Below are 18,503 nucleotides of genomic sequence, written 5' to 3' on the forward strand. Positions count from 1 at the left end.
TGAGGAGGCACAGCGGCGTCTCTGTGTTTGCCGCAGGAGCCGCTGCCCAGGTGAGCGGGCTGCACCCAAACTGCCATGCGGCGGCTGCTGCACGGAATAGCAGAAGACCGCTGGAGATGACCCAGTCCGATCCCCTGCACCAGGCTGGGTCACTCTGATGTGCTTGTGCGCCCAGGGGATGTAGCATCCAAGGTGCTGTTCAAGTCAGGGACTCCTGCTCCTGGAGAAAATCCCAGCCTTGTGCTCCCAGAGCCGTCCTTCAGGCTTCTTTTCCCTGTGTTTGACCCAGAGACAGCCCAGAGCCTGACACCACTTGGACTTTTTCACTGTGTTTTGTTTCCATAGCTTGACAGAAGGCTGTGAATCGCTGCAGGGCCAGTCTCCCAACTGGTCCCCAGTGCTGTGCGAGGCTTTGGCGGGATCCTCGCTGCCCGGGCTGACGTCAGGGCCCATTCATCACCATTAGCACCGAGATGAGCCTTGTCAGCATCCGCAGCAAGGAGGCAGCCGCCTCCTCCGGACTGGCAGTGCCTGCAATTTACTTCTTAAGGCGGCTTAATTGTTGTTCCTCTTCAGGAGCCCGGCTCAGCCCCCGTGTTTAACATCCTTTCCAGCGGCAGCGTGAGCCTGTGTGCTAACGCAGGCAGATCCCACGGTTGCTGCCAGGTATGGTGGTGGTGGCAGCTCATGCTTTTGTCTCAGACACCAGCCCACCTGGGCTTCCTCTCGCCAAGCGAGAGTTTTGGTCTTGTTTAAGCAGTGTCTTGTGAAAGAAGCGCCTGTCTCTGCTCCCAAAATGCTCTGCGTCTTCTTCTAAGCCTATTTCATGCTGACATTTATAACTGCAACTGTGCTGGAAGGATGAAAATCAAACAGCGTTTGCCCCCTCTTCCCCCTATCCTTTGCCTCCTGTTTTCCCTTTCCCCTGGGCCTGGTTGTGGACAGAGTGCAGACACACAATGAAAAATCCATCTCTTCCTCCAGTGCAGCCTATAAAATGCCAACTCCTACCCATGCTCAGGTAGGGAGGGCTGGAGACTGCTCAGGTTTGCAGAGCTCCTCCGTAGCTAAGATACGCTGACCTCAGTGAATCACGAGAAGTTTTGCGAACATCGGGAAGCAGAGTCGAAAGCATGAAATGGATGATACTCAGGCAGGGAATACATTGCATGCCTTTCCCAGATCAAAGTTTATTGCTGTCAGAAATCAGCTCTTAACGTGCATGACTCCTGAGCATGCAGAGAGAGTCTTTCCAGAGCGCAGCCCCAGCTCGGCACAAAGGCAGATGTGCAAGCGTGCAGGTTAAAGCAAGCTGCAAGCTACCATAGGCCTGATGCTGGAAAAAGGCCTGAAAGGAGAAAAGTTGATCAGACAGAGAATGAGCAGAAGGAAGAAAACTCTAATGGAGTGATAGGAGCCTCTGGAGAGGAGAGAAGGGACCTGGGCACAAAATCTGTGTCCAGAGAAGGCATCCCTGCTGTGCTGAGTTTCTGCTCCATAGGCAAAGGGAGGGGGGTGGATTCACATTAGACTTTGCATAAGGAAGAGCAGCTCTCATGATACTCCTGCCTGCATGATCTGGAAGGGTCCCAAAGGACGAAAGTTTGGGGAATAACCAGAGTGCACAAAGTTCCCTGATGGCATCCATGTCCCAGCCCTGAAACAGGTGGAGGCAGGCGAGGGATGGGGACTTAGCTGGGTAAACCTGGGGGCTGCGCTGCTGCTTTCAGACCTTCATATTGTCCCCTGGCTGGGAATGGAAATGTCCTTAGAGCTTTTGCATGAAACACCTTTGATGTGGCGTATTTACCATCTGTTTAGTCTGCGACTTCGCTGGTAGAATTGTATTCAGTTTGGAGAACTGGGAAAAGAAATCCGTAGTTAGAATAAGCTGTATCTTCAAGAGAGGCTTTGCTGGGAGAGCTCTCCCCAGGACAATAGTACCTGCAAACCCGTTTAAGTATAGACAAGAGAGGTTTAGGAAGCTTTAGGCTTTCCTTGTGGAGAAAACTCCTCACATGCCATGTTCCACAGATGAACTGATCCCATTTTAGTAATCTGCTGGTGTTTACATAGGGCTCAACTGCTCACACGCCGCGTTGTGATTATTGGTGCCTTTTAGAAACCCTGTGGGTAAATGTCTGCCTAGGCAGAAATCCTCACTAGCTCATAATTCATTCCAGCCAGAACCTCCTAGGAAACTGAAATAGCTGCTTGGAAACAATTGCAAAAATTTGGCACCAGGCTTGTCCAATGGGGCGGTCCTGCGTGGACTGTGGAATATCACCATCTCCGTGACCACCTGTCCTGGTTTCGCTGGGATAGAACCACAGAATCGTTTTTCCATTCAGGAAAGCTGTGTTTCTGCAAAGACTGCAATACTCAGTTTCGTGGGAACGAGGTTGCTGAGACACTTGGTTTTAGATTTCAGACAGCACTGGTATGTGGGGGTCAAGGTCTGTAGCAGTTTTGAGTTAAACGGGTGCAGAAGGGGGTAGTGAAAGCCAGGATAGTTGACTTCATGCTAACCTCGGGCTGGCCAACAAAATTTATTCCATGCCATAAACTTCATGCTCACTATAAGCTGGGGACTTTGCTGATGATGGCCTTCTTTCCTTGGTGGCTGTCGTCCCAGTAGGGTCTCTCCTGTTGTTCTTCTTCAAGACCTACTCCCCTGTTCATTGCGACCATCACGGCTTGTGGCCACTATATCATCTAGGTATAGCTCTGTGTACTGGATATTAATGCTATTATTAATATTGGGGTTTATTGTTGTTAGTATTTTATTAAATCTCTTTCTGTTTCAACCTGCAGATCTCCTTTCCCAATTCCCCTCTTCCTTCCTCCCTGCCTGCCTTTAAGTGGGCAAGTCTGCTGGGGGTGGAGGCAGGGGAAAGACCCCCCCCCAGCAAAACTCTTGATTAGTCCTGTTTCCCTTAAGGAAAACGATGCAAGAGCAGCAAGGTCCCAGAGCATGACAAGAGTGATGGACCCACAAATTTCCCTTTCTGTGGTGCATTTACAACTGCCTCATGGATCCAGGGAGATAAGCTCCATATTTTATTGGGTCTTCAGGCTTGATGGTGCCTTGGCTTCTGCACAGACCTTATGAAACTCACGGACAAGAAGTGCAAACAGCTTTTCTTCTCCCCTCCCCTTCTGTTTTTTCCACTTGCATAGTCGTTATGCCTGCAAAGCAGGCAAACAAATGTGTCAGGGAATGAAGGAGGTTTCATTTTTACAGAAAGCAATTACAGACATTAAAAGAGCTATAGTAATAAAAATAATATTTAAAATTCAAATCCCTTATCTATATTACGCTGGTATTAACATTGGAAGAAATTCTTTTTTATTTTTTTCCCCTAATCTCATTTGCTTTGCAAGTCAATCTGGAAATTTTTGTGCCAGTCCCCTGAATTTTTTGGACACCGATCTGCGATTTTGGAAGTCTGGGGTTGGCAGCCTTGTAAACTTTACGAGTCAGGGTAACGGGAGTAATGATGCTGCTTTGTTGTGCTTTCCTACCTGTGGCGTTTGCAAGCACCAATCCTGTCTGGAAGGGGACAGCCCCGTGTCCTGGTGAGGAAGGGAAAAATGAGGAGAATGCTCCAGAGCCCAGGGTTGAGCTATGGAGTGTAACTGTGCAGGGCTTATGCGAAACCCACCCGAGGAGAGGGGTGCAGGGGCACAGCCCCAGCTAGCGCACATCGCTGGCAAAACTCCCATGGTGTCCGCAGAGCCTGCAGCAGATGTGCCCTATCCCAGAAATGGGCCATCCACGACACAGCTCTGCCGCTTTCCCTGCCACACACCTTTCCCAGGCTCCAGGTCCTGACCTTCTCTGCTCTCGTTTCTCTCCAGAAAGCCGATTTGGCCGTGGCGGGGCTGACGATTACTGCCGAGCGGGAGAAGGTGATTGATTTCTCTAAGCCGTTCATGACTTTGGGAATTAGTATTCTCTACCGAGTTCATATGGTAAGAGACTTATTTTATAACCGTTTATGTCCCTCCGTTATTTGCATGCAAACTTGCCTAGTTATAGAAGGAAAGTGAATGACTCATAAAAATATTTTGGTTTCTTATTTAAACCCAAATGTTCTCGACCTTTACTTCCTTCTTTTCTCTGTCTGTCTTTCTTGTGTCAGTTTGGTGGATTTGATTCTTGCTGTTCAAACCCTCAGCCCCGTTGGCTCCCCTTCCCCATCCTCCCCAGCTTCCTGACATGGTGGGGCCCATGAGCAGAGCCCTGCCAGATCGCTGCTGCCAGGGCCAGTGTGGGTAGATGTCAGCCTGTTGGGGTGCTTCTGGGTGCAGCAAAAGCCATAGGATGGCTTTAGTGTGGCTTTGAGCCCTCCATGGTGAGGTGTGCTAAGGGCAGGCTGGGCTGGGTGGCTCTGTAACTGCAGTAAATGTGGCTTGGAGTCACCATCTACTGGTACTTACTGGGCAGACTGGGAGGCTGAGCTAGGACACTTGTGGGTGCACCTACCCAAATGCCCTAATGTCAGCCGTGTTCCCACCCTCTGGGCTGTTGTGCCATTGCTTAAACAACACTTGTCTTAAATTCCCATAGATTCTCTTGCATTCCCATTCCCCCATTGTGCTAGCTTCTTCCCGAAGCTCAGGAGAGGACAGATTTTCCCCACATACACCCATATGGGCCAGACAAAACCCGGTTCCCTTGTGTCGCAGGAGGCGAGCTCCGGCAGCCAGGGCCTTTACAAGAGCGTGTCGTATTATTCCCAATCTGTGCGGTGCCGAGTGTGATGCGAATCACAGTCTTGGTTTGCCGTCAGCTCCAACAATAGCAGCCAAAAGGATAAGACAATGAAAGCCACCTCTCCCAGCCCCCTCCCTGCGATCGCAGGGCTGTTAAGGATGCGGCGTTTGGTACGAACGCAAACAAACCCGCGCATGCATCTCTCTGTGCTGAGCGGCTCCTGCCAAGAACAAACAAGTAATTAAAACCTAGTTAAAATTCTGTTTCCTCTGGTACGTGCAGAATTTAGGATCAATGAGTTAACTGATCAAAAAGCAGAGGATTCTTCAAGCTCTTGGAAATCCCTTCCCTACTACACCTGACGTTTTACACCACCGGCTGCCCCATGGATCCAGGAGGTGTTTCTACCAGTGTCATTTGGCTGGGACATTATAATCCAGTTTCTTGCTTTCTCGCATGCGCTTTTTAAGTTTGGGGATTGAGCGCCATGCGTGCTCTGCCTCTGATTTACACCATAACCTTCAGCAAGTCCCTTAACGAGACACCATTCCCTGAGCAGCAGGAGGCTGGTGTCGCTCCCTCCAGAGGAAACACAGGAATATTGGTGCAGGGTTTGCATGTGATCTGCTCTATAAGTGCAAGGCGTTCGCTGCTGCCTCCATGCAAGCTCGATATAAATGTGTCTGACACATCTACTTAGAGTGTAAGTTCGTCAGGGCAGGGACCATCTGCTGCTTGTGCCAGTACCGGAGTAACGCAACACAGCCATGTCCCAGCCTGCCCTTCAGGCGTTTACCGAACTGAACAGGATTAATAATTACAGTCTTTAAAAGTGTTTGGCAATAGTCCCCAGCTATTGGTCAGGGTTGGGTCTTCAGCTGCCTGACAAAGGAACCAGGGCGGGTTTTGAGCAGGGGAGCTGCCCAGTCACCCAGGCAGGCTTGCAAGGAAGATGGACCCCAACAGCAGGGAGGTCTCCCCAGCAAGGAAGCTTGGAACCCCCTCTTCCCTTTCCAGAAGTTGCCCCCACTTTGTCCAGACCTTTCCTGCTTAGCTTGAGGAGAGTGTGTGAGAGCTGTGTGGTAATTAACTAATTAAACTGGTAAATATTTGTTTAACAAGGAAAGACAAGATCGCTAATCGCCCTGGTTTTCCTTCGAGGATGTGGCTTGCAGAGCAGTGGAAGGCAGCCCCACTGCCCCATCTGCTCCTATCCCCTCCCTCCCTCCCTTCCCTTGGTCTCCCCAACAAACATCCCCACAATGTCAAAAACTGATGGCACAGATCAGACGTGACCTAATAAATAACCACAAACGTGTCTCCTGCTGAGGAGTTGCCTCCACACCTTGGTCCCCTCCCAGCGCGATGACATTTTATTCTAATTTCCATGTAACTCCAGTGGCAAATGATTTCTCCCCCCTTTTCTCCTCCCCGCCCCGCCGACCCAGCCACCACAGCGCGTGTGTCTCTTATCACACATAACCAAATATGGCAGCCTTAAATGGGGCTGTCATTTTTCTCAATTTCACTTGTTGTGATATAATCAAGTGTGGATTTCTGACATGGGGACTGTAATAGGCTTTCTGACTTGCAGGCTGCTAAGAGAAAAGGCTTGCTTTGTTTTATTACGTTCCCATTCTGGCCATCTGGTGGGACCTGTGGAAGGCAGGAGATAGATGACGAGTCCCCAGCAGTCACTCCGCTTGGCAGAGGGCTGCAATCAGGTGCCTGGTGCCATTTCTGCGCAGAGGGATGTTGAAAGTCAGGTTTATTTGTAGCATACGCCTGCTTTTGCTCGCTTACCTGCCTCTGTGGTAGAGGACGAGGGAGTAACGAGCACATGATTCTGGCTCATCAGCTCTGAAAGTCCTTACTGTGCTCTACCTTAAGATGAGAAAATGTAGATTTGGCGAGTGCGCTGGAATAGCTGAGTTTAGGCCAAGTGAACTGAGACTTCAAGTTTTTCTACTTGATTGCTGCAGAAGACTCTAAAATGGGAAGGAGCGAATGAATAGCTCCGTCATTCCAGCTGAGCATCCCTCCCGAAGACCCGCGCTGCTCTCACAGCGAGCCTCCCGCTTCACTGAAGCAGGGATGGGAGCAACCGCTGGCTCCAGGCGTGCCCAGAAGTTGCGAGGAGGGTAAACGTCTCTCTCTGGCTTCCATCTGAGGATTTGCAGGAGGCCTTCGTCGACTATTGGACATTTTGAAGGTTTCTATTCCAGGAAAAATAGCTCTCCAATTAATAAAGCTGTATTGGGAGCGCCTAAAAATATCTGACAGACTCCAGATATTGTCATTCCCATCTTCAAAACAGACAGATAAGAGAGAGTTTGTGCCCTCCGTGGGCACAGAATATCTTTATTCTTATCCACAACTGTGAATGAAGAGAATATGGAGCAGCAGCCTGAAAATGACTGTAACTGAAAAGAACCAGAACTACTACTACTGTAAAGTCACAGGAGAGAGTCATTGCCAAGCCTGAGACTCAAAGCTTCCAACGCAATTTCCTTAATGAGTGTAATTTATTGACAAACTGCCCCAGAAACATAGAGAAGACATCAAGTCCTTAATTACAGAAAGGAACTTTGTTACAGGAGCATCTCATGAGGGAGCCTTGGCTGAGGCATTGCCAGTGCCTGGGAGATTTCTGCCAGCTCTGGGATGCCAAGGAGGGATAAATCACCCGGAAAAATGTGCTCGAGGAGCTCCGGTTTGCTCGGCAGAGGGCAGATGGTGCCCTTCACACCTTGCAGGTTCCCATTGCCTCATTTCATTCTTGAGTCTGTAAACACCTGTGGAAGAAGAGGCAGCTGAGCCGGTTTAGCTTTAGCTATAAAAGGAAACCAGGGGCCTGTGGGGCAGCCAGGAAAGCCTTGTAGATGCTAAAGAGCAGGGCTTTGGCATTGCCTACCTGTTGGCGCCAAGAAGTCTATGATCATCTGGAGGAAACCAGGGAGAGGTGCAGAGGGAGTGCACTGTGGAGCCTGCAATGACAGACATGGTCTCGCCTCTTTGGACTGGTGAGAGGAGCTCCAGGATGCTGGGGGTGTAGTGTCCAGCAGTGTCCCTGGCTTTGAAGACCCGTGGTTTGGGCCCAGATGCTGGCTGTGGCAGTTGTTTGTCTCTCTCTGGGTTTCTGGAAGGAATAGAAGGAAAAGCAGAACACGGCAGCAATTGACCCAGAAAGGGAAAGGGCAAAAGATGACTGTGGTACCTTCCACTGCTTGTGCTCCACCTGCTTATACCATGCACAGTAAGATACGGGATGGAAGGGAGGCCTTGTCTCAAAGAGAAATCATTGTCTGAAATTATACCCAGGAGAACCCAAATCTTATCTTGGGAAGTGATTTTAAAGTAACCTGAAAATGGATGCAGGAAGGTCTGAACCATGGATTCTTAACTCATCTATTTGTTAAAAGGCTTAATGAGCCACATTCTCTAAAGATGCTAATGTAGATCCCAAGCTCAAACTCATCTTTTCCTGAAGGATACAGGGCTAGGATGTTACGATGTGGTGGTTCTTTACTGCATGCAGGGCAGAGTTTGCTGTGGGAGGTTTCTGAGATGTTACGTTCCCAGCTGGTGACTGGAGCTGAGAATATCACAGTATCCTAGATATTTTTAGTGGAGGAAGGTTTTTTTGTGCAACAACTATTGCCTTTTCTAGCAACAACTTAATCTTCAGAGGGACTACTGAGACCTTGTGAAATTCAGTTTTTGCATAAGATTAGGAATACATCAGTAGTAAACCAGTGGGTTTCTAATGGAAATGGAATTTAAAGTGCTGGTCTTGAGTCTGGGGAAGGAAAAAAAAAAGTACCTGCTATGTTTCCTGGGGACTTTTGTGAAAACAGTAAATTATTCACTGCCTTTGGATTAAGCACAGCTCTAAAATACAAGGACTCTGGTCTTTGATGTCTCTGGGCTTGCTATGGCAATTGAGGTTAGGTGTTATTTATTACCAGCTATTATTAGTTTATGTGGTGTCACAGGCGGGCAGAGTAGAGCAGCAAACTGGGGGAAAATGAGACCTCTGTGTGTCAAAGATGATCCCCGGCAGCAGCAGCTTTTGCGTGAAGCGAGCACACTACAGCGGGGCAGCTGCTGTGCCGCAGGAGCGGGCTGCGCTGAGCAAACAGCGATAGGCGTTTTCAGCGCACACCAGCAGAGCAAGGTGTCAGCAAGAAATACGCTGACAGCCTGGCCGAGATGTGATAAAAGGCTGTTTCCAGCCTGACTTCACAGTAAAGCTTCTGCAGGAGCAATGACTCACGGGCAGCTTCCCGGTTACAGGTGCTTGGGGAAGCTGTAGAGGTTTTGTGGTGCCAGGACTTTGTGGTTCGGGGCAGAAGATACAAGCACTTGTGAGCACAGGGCTCACATCCCCATGGTGTTAATGCAGCCCTTTAGCCCTGCCTTGGGAGCTCACACTTCTGCTGGGAGTCTTTCAGGAGAGATTATAAGGAAAGGAGATGCCCATTGCAAAGGAGCTGCGTATGCAGAGGTGGTGGTGGCGGGAGATGTGCAGCTTTTGAGATACTTCTCCTAGAAATTAATCCTCTCTTTGCACAATTTTTGCTAAATTTGACAAGATTTTAATGGTGGCAGAGTCCCTGAGAAAACTAAAAGTACTTTGAGAGAAGAGCAACCTGTTGTTTTTTTTTTCTAGCAGTGAAGCGTTGCTTTTCAAGGAAAGGTGGTTTGCTGAGAAAAAAACAGGAAATTCTGACGCATCCTGGAGATAAAAATACCGTGTTCTCTGAGATAAAAGTAATAATTTTATTGAGTTTCTTAGCGAAGAAGCATTTCAAGGCTGAAGGAAGAAAACCGGAAATATTGCAAACGTCTCCCTTTTTCCTTTTCTGCACAAAAATACTTCTTCCCCGCTCTGTTTCGTGCAGAGGATCCCACCCACCTCCAGGGTCAGGGGAGCTCCCTCCTGCCCAGCAAGCGGGGTGTGCATCCTGCTTGGGTAGACAAGGGCTCCAGATGGGGACCCCCCCCCATGCAGGCGAGGGGTGCAGCACATCCTGCCATGGGGAGGGCAGAGCGCTGCCATAGTCTTGAGTTTTCTATCGATTCACCTCTTTCTTTGCCTGGAGGAAAAAAGGTGGTTGAGGTGGGGAGAGGAATAGTCTCAGGAGGTGAATCCCAAAAGGGAGATGCTGCAGGACGTGGTCATTTGTTGTGTCCAGCCTCACCTGTTTCCCCTGCAAGGCTTTTGTAAATCTCTGCTTGCTTTATTTCCCTTCTGTCGCTCCCATCCCTTGTCAGCACCAGAGCAGGTGTGTTTCTGTGTGCCGTTTTCAGATTGGACTACTGAATTTGTAGAGATACAAGCAGCTCAAACTCCTTTTTGTTCCCCTTCCAGGGCCGCAAACCTGGCTACTTCTCATTCCTGGATCCCTTTTCCCCTGGCGTCTGGCTCTTCATGCTGCTCGCCTACCTGGCTGTCAGCTGCGTCCTCTTCTTGGTAGCTCGGTAATGTGCCTGCCGGTGGCTTTTCCTTCCTCACGGTGCCATCTAGCGTCACGCTCCCGGACCCGGGGGGGGATGCGTGGTGAGGGGCCGGGCAGGGGGACGTTCCCCAGGCAGTACGTGCTCCGTTGCTGTTTTCCCTCACCTCCCAACAAACTGTTTGCGGTTGGTGGCAGAGCCTTTTCAGGCATTGCTGCACTGTGTCCTGGCCAATGTGTGCCAAAGACGTGAAGGCTGTTTTGGGACATGGTTAATACCCAATTCTCATTACAGAAATTGGAGCTGTGCTGTCACTCGGTCCCTTAGCATGGCTAAAGTTGTCATCCTGACAGGGCTTTAATGGTTTCTTCGGATGCCATTACAGCCTCAGAAACGTAGTTCTGAAGAAACCATTGAATAATGCAGTCTGGTACTCTCTGCAGACTGAGGTTTTGTGACTCTTTAGCCCCCTCCTCATGTTTTAAACATGATCCTCCAAAAAGGTGCCTTTATGTGGCTTCCCACCGGAGATGGGAGGTTTGGACACTGCTGTCTGCCTTGCTCAGCCGTAAGGAGCTTTTGACCCTGTGAATTGCAGAAGACTCTCCTAGAGCAGGTTTTTTTTACTGCTGGGGCTTGATCCAACCATAGAAAGCCCACAAGAAATAACCTCCACCTTGCTGGCATCACAGTGAGGTTGGGGATAGAGGAACGGAAATAAACACCTCATTTTGGTTAAATGCTGCGTAAGTTGGCAGAGCCCTCCAGCTGTGTTGGCAGCATCCTCAAAATGACCCTCCCAGGCACCAGCTTTGTTAACCATTAGCAGTATAATGAACTGCAGCATAGGAATTGGAAGACTTTCTTAGCAATCAGGGAAGTGGGGACTGGAAACAGCCAAAAAAGAGAGCTAGGCTGCAGTCACATCAGTGACAGGCTGCCAGTTACTTCAGATTCCCACCTCTGTCCTGTCCCTGTGAGCACTGAAGGTACGTGATGCTTTGAAACAGCAGTACTTGGCTTCAAGCTAGACCTGGGATCTATACCTTGCTGGGGCAATCAGTCCTTCTCAGAACAACCATTCACACCACTGCAGTTATTTTTCTTGATGGTATCGTGCAGTCAGGTCTCACACACTTCCCTTGTGAACTTCCCATTGATGCTCATTTTCCAGCAGGGAACACAGCCAAAGATATTTGATTGCAATTTCACACCGACCTGGAATTATTGTTGTGGTTGTCTGCAGTACGAATTTGCACACAGGGCTCCAGCCTCCCCGCAGCCCACGCCCAGATTTTCAACAGAGCCTCTCAAAACTTTTGCAAATCTTTACAAGAAAGCCTCTGGCTTCTACGTCTTAGAGCACGCGTTTCACACAGCTCTGAGCCCTGGGCATCAATTGACAGCAAAGAATTTCCTCCTCAGAAAAAATCTGCCTCCAGGAGAGTTAGGGCTTCAGAGCTTTTCTGGGTTGGTTTTTTTTTGCCTTTTTTTTTCCTCCAAAGTGCCCCAGTTCCCTGAGCCATCCGTTTCTTGTCATTTTAGATTGACACCGTATGAATGGTACAGCCCCCACCCCTGCTCGCAAGGCAGATGCAATCTTCTGGTGAATCAGTACTCTCTCGGCAACAGCTTGTGGTTCCCAGTTGGAGGATTCATGCAGCAGGGCTCCACCATTGCCCCCCAGGCGTTATCCACGCGCTGCGTCAGTGGAGTCTGGTAAGGACTCTCTTAAAGAAGGCTTCACTGCGGGTCTTTTCTGGGCAGGAGCAGATGGAGAGATGGAGGGTGAGGATGTAGATCAGGTTCAATCCATGGGGAAATCTCAGCTCACCGTCCTTGCTTCTCCTCTCCCTAGGTGGGCGTTCACCTTGATCATCATCTCCTCCTACACGGCCAACCTGGCGGCCTTCCTCACCGTGCAGCGGATGGACGTCCCCATCGAATCCGTGGATGACCTGGCTGACCAGACAGCCATCGAGTACGGCACCATTCACGGCGGCTCCAGCATGACCTTCTTCCAAGTAAACCCCATTCTTTTGCTAGCTGGGGCAGGAGGTGCAGAGGGCACCCTTTAAATCAGATTTGGATGTCAGGGCAGCCTGTCGTGCCTGCTTCATTCTGGTTTCTGGCACAGAGGGGGCCTTTGGAGACGGGCTTCAGCAGATGAGCATTTGTAGACAGATTTCCACGGGTGTCTATGCGGTTTTGATGTGATCTTAGCTGTTACATGAGAGTCCCTCAGGTTGGGTAAGCAAAGAAATGTTTGCAAACCACAGGTTTTGCCGTACGTAAAGGTGCTGGATGCTGGATGTGGGCAGCAACACTGAAAACAACTCAGTCAAGTGGATGCAAACTTCTGTGTGCCATTTAGCCCAGTTTAATTTTTATCTTCCTTGCTCTATTCCAAAGAGGAATAAATGAGTGAATCTTTTCTGCAGTGCTCTGAATGCACAAAGAACTGCTTAAGGATTATTTATTTATTAGATGTTGAAATTCTGAGAGGAGAGAAGGCTTTTCACACTGTTTTCCCCTTCAGAGTCTGAACGGAGTTGGGAAGCCTGAGAAATCTCTCAAGTGAGCCTGAGCTTTTCAGCCCAACTTTACACCCTTCAGGGGTTTGGCAAAAAGCTACTTTTAAGCAGAACATTACATCTAAAATGAGCTGAACAGAGCCCAAGTGACTGAGGTGGTTGTATGCGAGGCACTCACTTAGCTCTTTTCAGGAAGGCTTTCAAGTTTAAAACCCTGACTGTGGCTCTGCACTGCCTGCCGGGTGCCGGAGTTGCTGGTATCAGAGAAGAAATTAGCTAAAGATGTTCTTGTACCATTTGCGGTGCTTTGAACTGCGTTGAGATCCATTTGCCTCTGGTGCAGCCGTGGTGGGTTGAGCAGGCACGGCCGAGGCTGTCGTCACCACCCCTTACTGGTCCTGGCAGCAGTTTCTCCTGACGCTAACACACAGGGTTAACGTTTAAAAGTGCAGCAAACGGGGAAGAAACACGCACCCTGTTCATCTGTGTCTCGCCCCTGCAGAACTCGCGCTACCAGACGTACCAGAGGATGTGGAACTACATGTACTCCAAGCAGCCCAGCGTCTTTGTGAAGAGCACGGAGGAAGGGATTGCGCGGGTGCTGAACTCCAATTACGCCTTCCTGCTGGAGTCCACCATGAACGAGTATTATCGTCAGCGCAATTGCAACCTCACGCAGGTCGGGGGCCTTCTGGACACCAAGGGCTACGGGATTGGCATGCCCGTCGGTAGGCAGTGAAGAAAAATTCTAGTCCTTCTCAGCTGTCGGCAGAGGACCGGAGCATTTGAAAGGCTGAACCGGCTCTAAAGCCCATGTCACGTTTCACAGCTCTGCCCAGGGTCGTTTTTGTCTCGGGAGGAAAATCGAATACATTGCAATTGCCTGAGGTGCGCGCTCGGAGCCAGATGTACGAGACCCTGCTCTGGTCCAGAGCCATGTGACACGCGACTGCGGCTCTTTAAATAATTCATGTGAAAGATGTTGCAAAATTGCTGCTTATTTTCTGCGTATATGCCCTTTGCTGACTGTTTCCCTTTTGAACCGGTGTTTCTGAATCATTCCGTGCTCCTTGTTTTATCTCAGAAGTGCTGTAATGCTGTTGCGACTCTCGTAGTTTGTAGCGCGAGTTTCTCAACGGCTGGTGGTTCTTTAAACGCCAGGCCAGAGAACTGGGCAATTCAGCGATTATCTCGGCTAATAATCAGGTTTAACAAATGCAGGGTTTTTATCTTTCAAATATGAGAGCTAGCAAGAGAACATCATCTCCCAGGGCAGCGCAGAAAAAGGATGTAGTAGTTGTTATTCCAAGCGATCGGCTGATCTTTCAGCCAGTCTCACAGGGATGCCTTGTTCCTGACCTTTAAGCACCTGCACTTAGCAACCCAGACTTAAGCTGAATTACATAAGGACCATCACACAAACAGTCACTATAGTTTAGCTAACATGTGTAAGCTTGCGAAGTCACAGTAACCCGATCGTGAGTACAAATCCTGGCTGTAAGGACTACATTTGTTCCGACATTGTCTTGTTAAACAGTGAAACTGTAGCAGATAAGAAGAGCAGAAAGCTGCTGGCTGGGACAATAGTGCAGAGTTACCAGCAGAGCTGTGGTCTTTCCCACGGCCCTTCCTCTGCAGCCATCGTGAGGACTGCAGCAGAGCTCGGTACCCAGCACAGGAGTGAGCCTTCTCCACTGGGAGCATTCGGGCTTGCGTGTTGGTTGAATTTAGCACCAGTTTGAGGGAAGGATAAGAGCAAGGTTGAAGTTGGAGGCAGAATGACAGGAGAGGGACCTCGGTGGTCTGGAGGAGCAGCAGTGCAATACTGAACCTGTTCAGATCCTACTGCTGAAGCCAAAGTTCCCCTTGTCGTAGACCTCTTTGAGTGGCCTGTGTGGGTCTTGGTGGACAGGCAAAATTACCACCTGCAAATGACATTATGTAGCTGACAGTCCCAGCAGGGAGGCTGCAGGTTTCAAGGGCTCACAGGGACTGATGTCCCTTCCAAAACCGTTCACAGATGAGCTTTTGTAGTCAGGCACACTGGCAGGCATCATGGTGGGGAGGAAGGCGGGTTGAGGCGGTGCCTTACCTTGTACCCCTTGGTGTTGCAGGCTCTGTGTTTCGGGATGAGTTTGACCTGGCCATCCTCCAGCTGCAAGAGAACAACCGCCTGGAAATCCTGAAGCGGAAATGGTGGGAAGGAGGCAAGTGTCCCAAAGAGGAGGACCACAGAGCCAAAGGTAAGCCCCACCGCTCTCCAGTAGTATGCTCAAGAGACCAGGCAGTAGAAGCGTCCTTGCCAGCAGTGCAGGGATGAATATCCATCTGCGCATGAGCGCTGCCAGGTTTTCTGCCGGAGAGATGCTTTTTCCCCTTCTTCTGACCTGAGAACTCCTTCCTTCACAATTCAAGGAGAAAGCCAAACAGCTCTGCTGTGCCTCATGCTGTGTGTTTTTGCCTGGGGCAAAGATAGCGGGAACCACCAAATGACAAATATTGGAGGCATATGGAGGGTAAATTAGCTTCTAATGAATGTCTGCAGCATTATGTGGGAAAATGGATGGCTAAAGGGATCAACCCGAAATCCTGGGTTCCTTCAAGGGAGATGGTCCTCCACCACAGGCCCGCTGGTTAATGGCTCCAAGTGAAAGCGCCTTTTTACACAGCCAAGGGAAGGGACACAAGGACTTTATTAGTACATCTGTAAACTGAGGAGCGAATTCTTTTGGGTAATGCTATGCAAATCACCATAAAAGCTACCACATTAGGCTGATGTCCCAGCATGAGAGCAGTTGCCAGCTTAATGCAGTTGCTGCATTTTTTAGTTTTGGCAGTCACCCTTTCCTCAGCAAGCGTTTTTCTGGGCGGCCAGCAGGTCCCCCAGTTGAATGCGGAGTCTTCTGACCTTTCTGAGCGCAGAGAGGGAGAGCCAAGCCGGCTCTGGGGTAGCTCTTTTGTTTTCCTGACATTGCGGCAGGCGTAGGTGTCCGTGTCTGTGCAGTTTGTGAGCTGGGCTGGATGAGACCCTGCAGGGACCGTGAGCCAGTGCTCCCTTTTGGGCAGTGCTGCAGTGCAGGCACCCCGGGCTGTTGATCTCAAGGCAGAGGATGTTGGAAATAACCTCTCAGGTGAGCTTGGGAGTTGGCGTCTGAGGTGGCACCCAGGCAGAACGATAGAAGGATGTAGAGAGAGCTACTGGCCCTGAATTCAAATTTGAGAGCTGCTGGGAGGAGAGGATGGCCTTTATCTTGGGTCTGAACTGTGATTATAGGCTATGTTTTCTGCTCTGCAATCGCTGTCTTAGTGGAAATATCTCTGCGAAGGGCTGATTTACAAAGTCACTAGATTGCTCCGGAGGCAATGCCAAAAGAATGTCAGAGGAGGAGGGAGAAATGTGCCCTCCTAAGTTTTAGAAGAAAACAGGTCAGCGATTTACAAGGATTTTGGTGAGATTTTATGTCTAAAAGCCACGCAGAGATTAAGTCAATAAATCATTGATTCTTACACTTTGATTTAATGTTACAGAGGGGATAGGAAGATTTTTATAGATGTTCTTGTTGAGTAATGGCCTCATACAGTCATCTCAGTGCAAAGCACCACATGCTTTTTAGTAATCAATCCAATCAGGGGCCAGTCCACTCGAGACCCAAAACCAACACAGGAGAGAAGATCCAGCCGTTTCTCGGACAGCATCTGCTGAGCCTGGTGCTGCTCCCCGGCTCCTCTCATGGCCCCGTTCTGCAGGGCTGGGCAGAGGCACAGGCTGTGGTTTTGGGGACAGAGATTGCAGAGGGAAGCAAGGTGACAGCCTCGCCACATGTCCAAGGGAGGGGAGATGAGTCGCCCCATGGAGGGGGCTGTTTCCTCCTCGTGGTCCAGAGGATGCTGGGCAGAGAGCACCCAACCCGTAACCAGGTCCCTCTGGGTGGCAGGGACCCCGTTCAGTCACCGCACAGCGTGTGGGGTCCTGGTCTTGTTTGGAACAACTTCTTGCTATTACAGTACAACCAGCTGTAATTGTTTTAAACCAGCACTTTGTAATGCAGTCAAAGGAGCTTTTCTTGGTGCCAGCTTCCTTTAAAGCCCTTTCTTGTCGTCTTCATCTCTGCTTCTTTAACAGCGTTGCTCATCTGCCTTTGTGAAGTTCAAAGCAACTAGAGCTGGGTGAATAATTTGCAGGGATTAATGTGCCCGATTGATCTCTCATTTTTTTTGCCTTGTTTTCAGTTTGTCCACAAATTGCTTTGTACTTCCCTCCAATGTACTTGCTGTTTATCTGCAAAATCATCATTTCTGAGAACACATCTTCGATCGTGCAGTTATTGCAAGTCATTCAGTTTGCCATCCGAGTCATGCGGTTAGCTATTAATAAGACTCTGCTAGTTACGTGTTTTTGGTCCCATTTGCAATGCCAACCGAACAACAAAGAGCTGGGACTTCTGTACAGCTTACAATTTATGTTGTCTCTTCTGCTTTATTTTAGGCCTCGGAATGGAGAATATTGGTGGAATCTTCGTGGTTCTCATCTGTGGCTTAATCGTAGCAATTTTTATGGCAATGCTGGAATTTCTGTGGAGCCTTCGGCACTCTGAACAGTCAGAGGTAGGACCTGAAGGTGTCCTGAGGGGAGTAGTGTGTGTTTATTGCTATGTGCAGGGTGCTCAGCAGTGTAGTGCTCTGGAGCAAGTAATGCACCCAGGCTGAGATGAGCATTCCCAGTAACGAGACCTCAGATGCGTGAGAAGGCTTAGATGCATTGGGCAGGGTCTAAAAAGGAGCTTGTCATGCACTCCTACTAAGACCAAGACTGTAGGGATGCTCCAAGGGCTTTTGAGGGGACCAAGGATGTGTGCAATGTCCAGGTACCTTTCCTGGAGATGGGTCTATCTGAGGATTTCTACCTGCCATAGGTTTGGGTCTTATGTTGATTTGGGGATCCAGAATATAGGAGGGTCTCTGACAAGAGGTGGAATCCATTGGGCTAAGTCAAGTATGAATACCCAAGTGTTGGTGTTGAAATCCAGCGCCCAGATCAAAGGCTGAGTCCGTAACACTTTGCCATCAGAATCCAGAGCAGACAGGGGGCTGGCAGCTCTCTTAGGTGAGCAGTGTGTCTTGGGTCTGCCTTCCAGGTGTCGGTGTGCCAAGAAATGGTGTCGGAGCTGCGCAACATCATTCTCTGCAAGGACAGTTTCCACCCCCGTCGGAGGCGAGGGGGAATGATACGGACTCGCCCGGTTATCCCGGAGGAGCGCCGAGCCCGCAGCACAACCACGCTCAGCAACGGGAAGCTGTGCAGTGGGGGCGAGCCAGACCCCCTGGCACAAAGACTGGCGCAAGAAGCCGCCCTGGTCGCCCGAGGGTGCACGCACATCCGAGTGTGCCCCGAGTGCCGCAGGTTTCAGGGCCTGCGGGCACGGCCGTCTGCGGGCTCCCCCGCGCGGAGCGAAGAGAGCTTGGAGTGGGAGAAGACCACCAACAGCAGCGAGCCCGAGTAACGCTGGGCCGGGGGGCGTCGGGGTGGGCCGAGAGGGTCCTGTTCCATTTTACAGAACACGGACTTGTACAATGTCAACTCGTTTTTAAATTAAAAGCAGTTACCCAGCTTCTCCAGAGCAAGGCGGACCTTCGGGCCTGGCCAGAGGGGACGGCTTTGGTTTTGGCGTCCCCAAGGACGCACGTCTTGCTGGAGCCTGGCGCAGCAGGAGCGAGGTCCTCCGGCTGACCCGTCCCCAGCAGCCGTATCCACGCCACCGTGCGGCTCCCCGGTGGGACGGAGGGACGTG

General features: G+C 50.1%; 1 protein-coding gene across 1 annotated transcript; it reads left to right on the plus strand.

Annotated features, from left to right (window-relative positions):
* Positions 1 to 3,861: 3,861 nt before the first annotated feature.
* Positions 3,862 to 18,215, plus strand: LOC104541821 (glutamate receptor ionotropic, kainate 4-like; the record flags this gene model as incomplete). Its single annotated transcript, XM_010185964.1, has 8 exons — positions 3,862 to 3,975; positions 10,095 to 10,204; positions 11,726 to 11,899; positions 12,039 to 12,204; positions 13,217 to 13,442; positions 14,829 to 14,957; positions 17,201 to 17,319; positions 17,850 to 18,215. Coding segments are annotated over 8 exons (1,404 nt in total), but the record flags the coding sequence as incomplete, so codon positions are not given.
* Between the last annotated feature and the right edge of the window lie 288 nt (positions 18,216 to 18,503).

This window comes from Mesitornis unicolor, unplaced genomic scaffold, assembly GCF_000695765.1.
Source record: "Mesitornis unicolor isolate BGI_N332 unplaced genomic scaffold, ASM69576v1 scaffold18956, whole genome shotgun sequence".
In the NCBI taxonomy this organism is placed as follows: Eukaryota; Metazoa; Chordata; class Aves; order Mesitornithiformes; family Mesitornithidae; genus Mesitornis; species Mesitornis unicolor.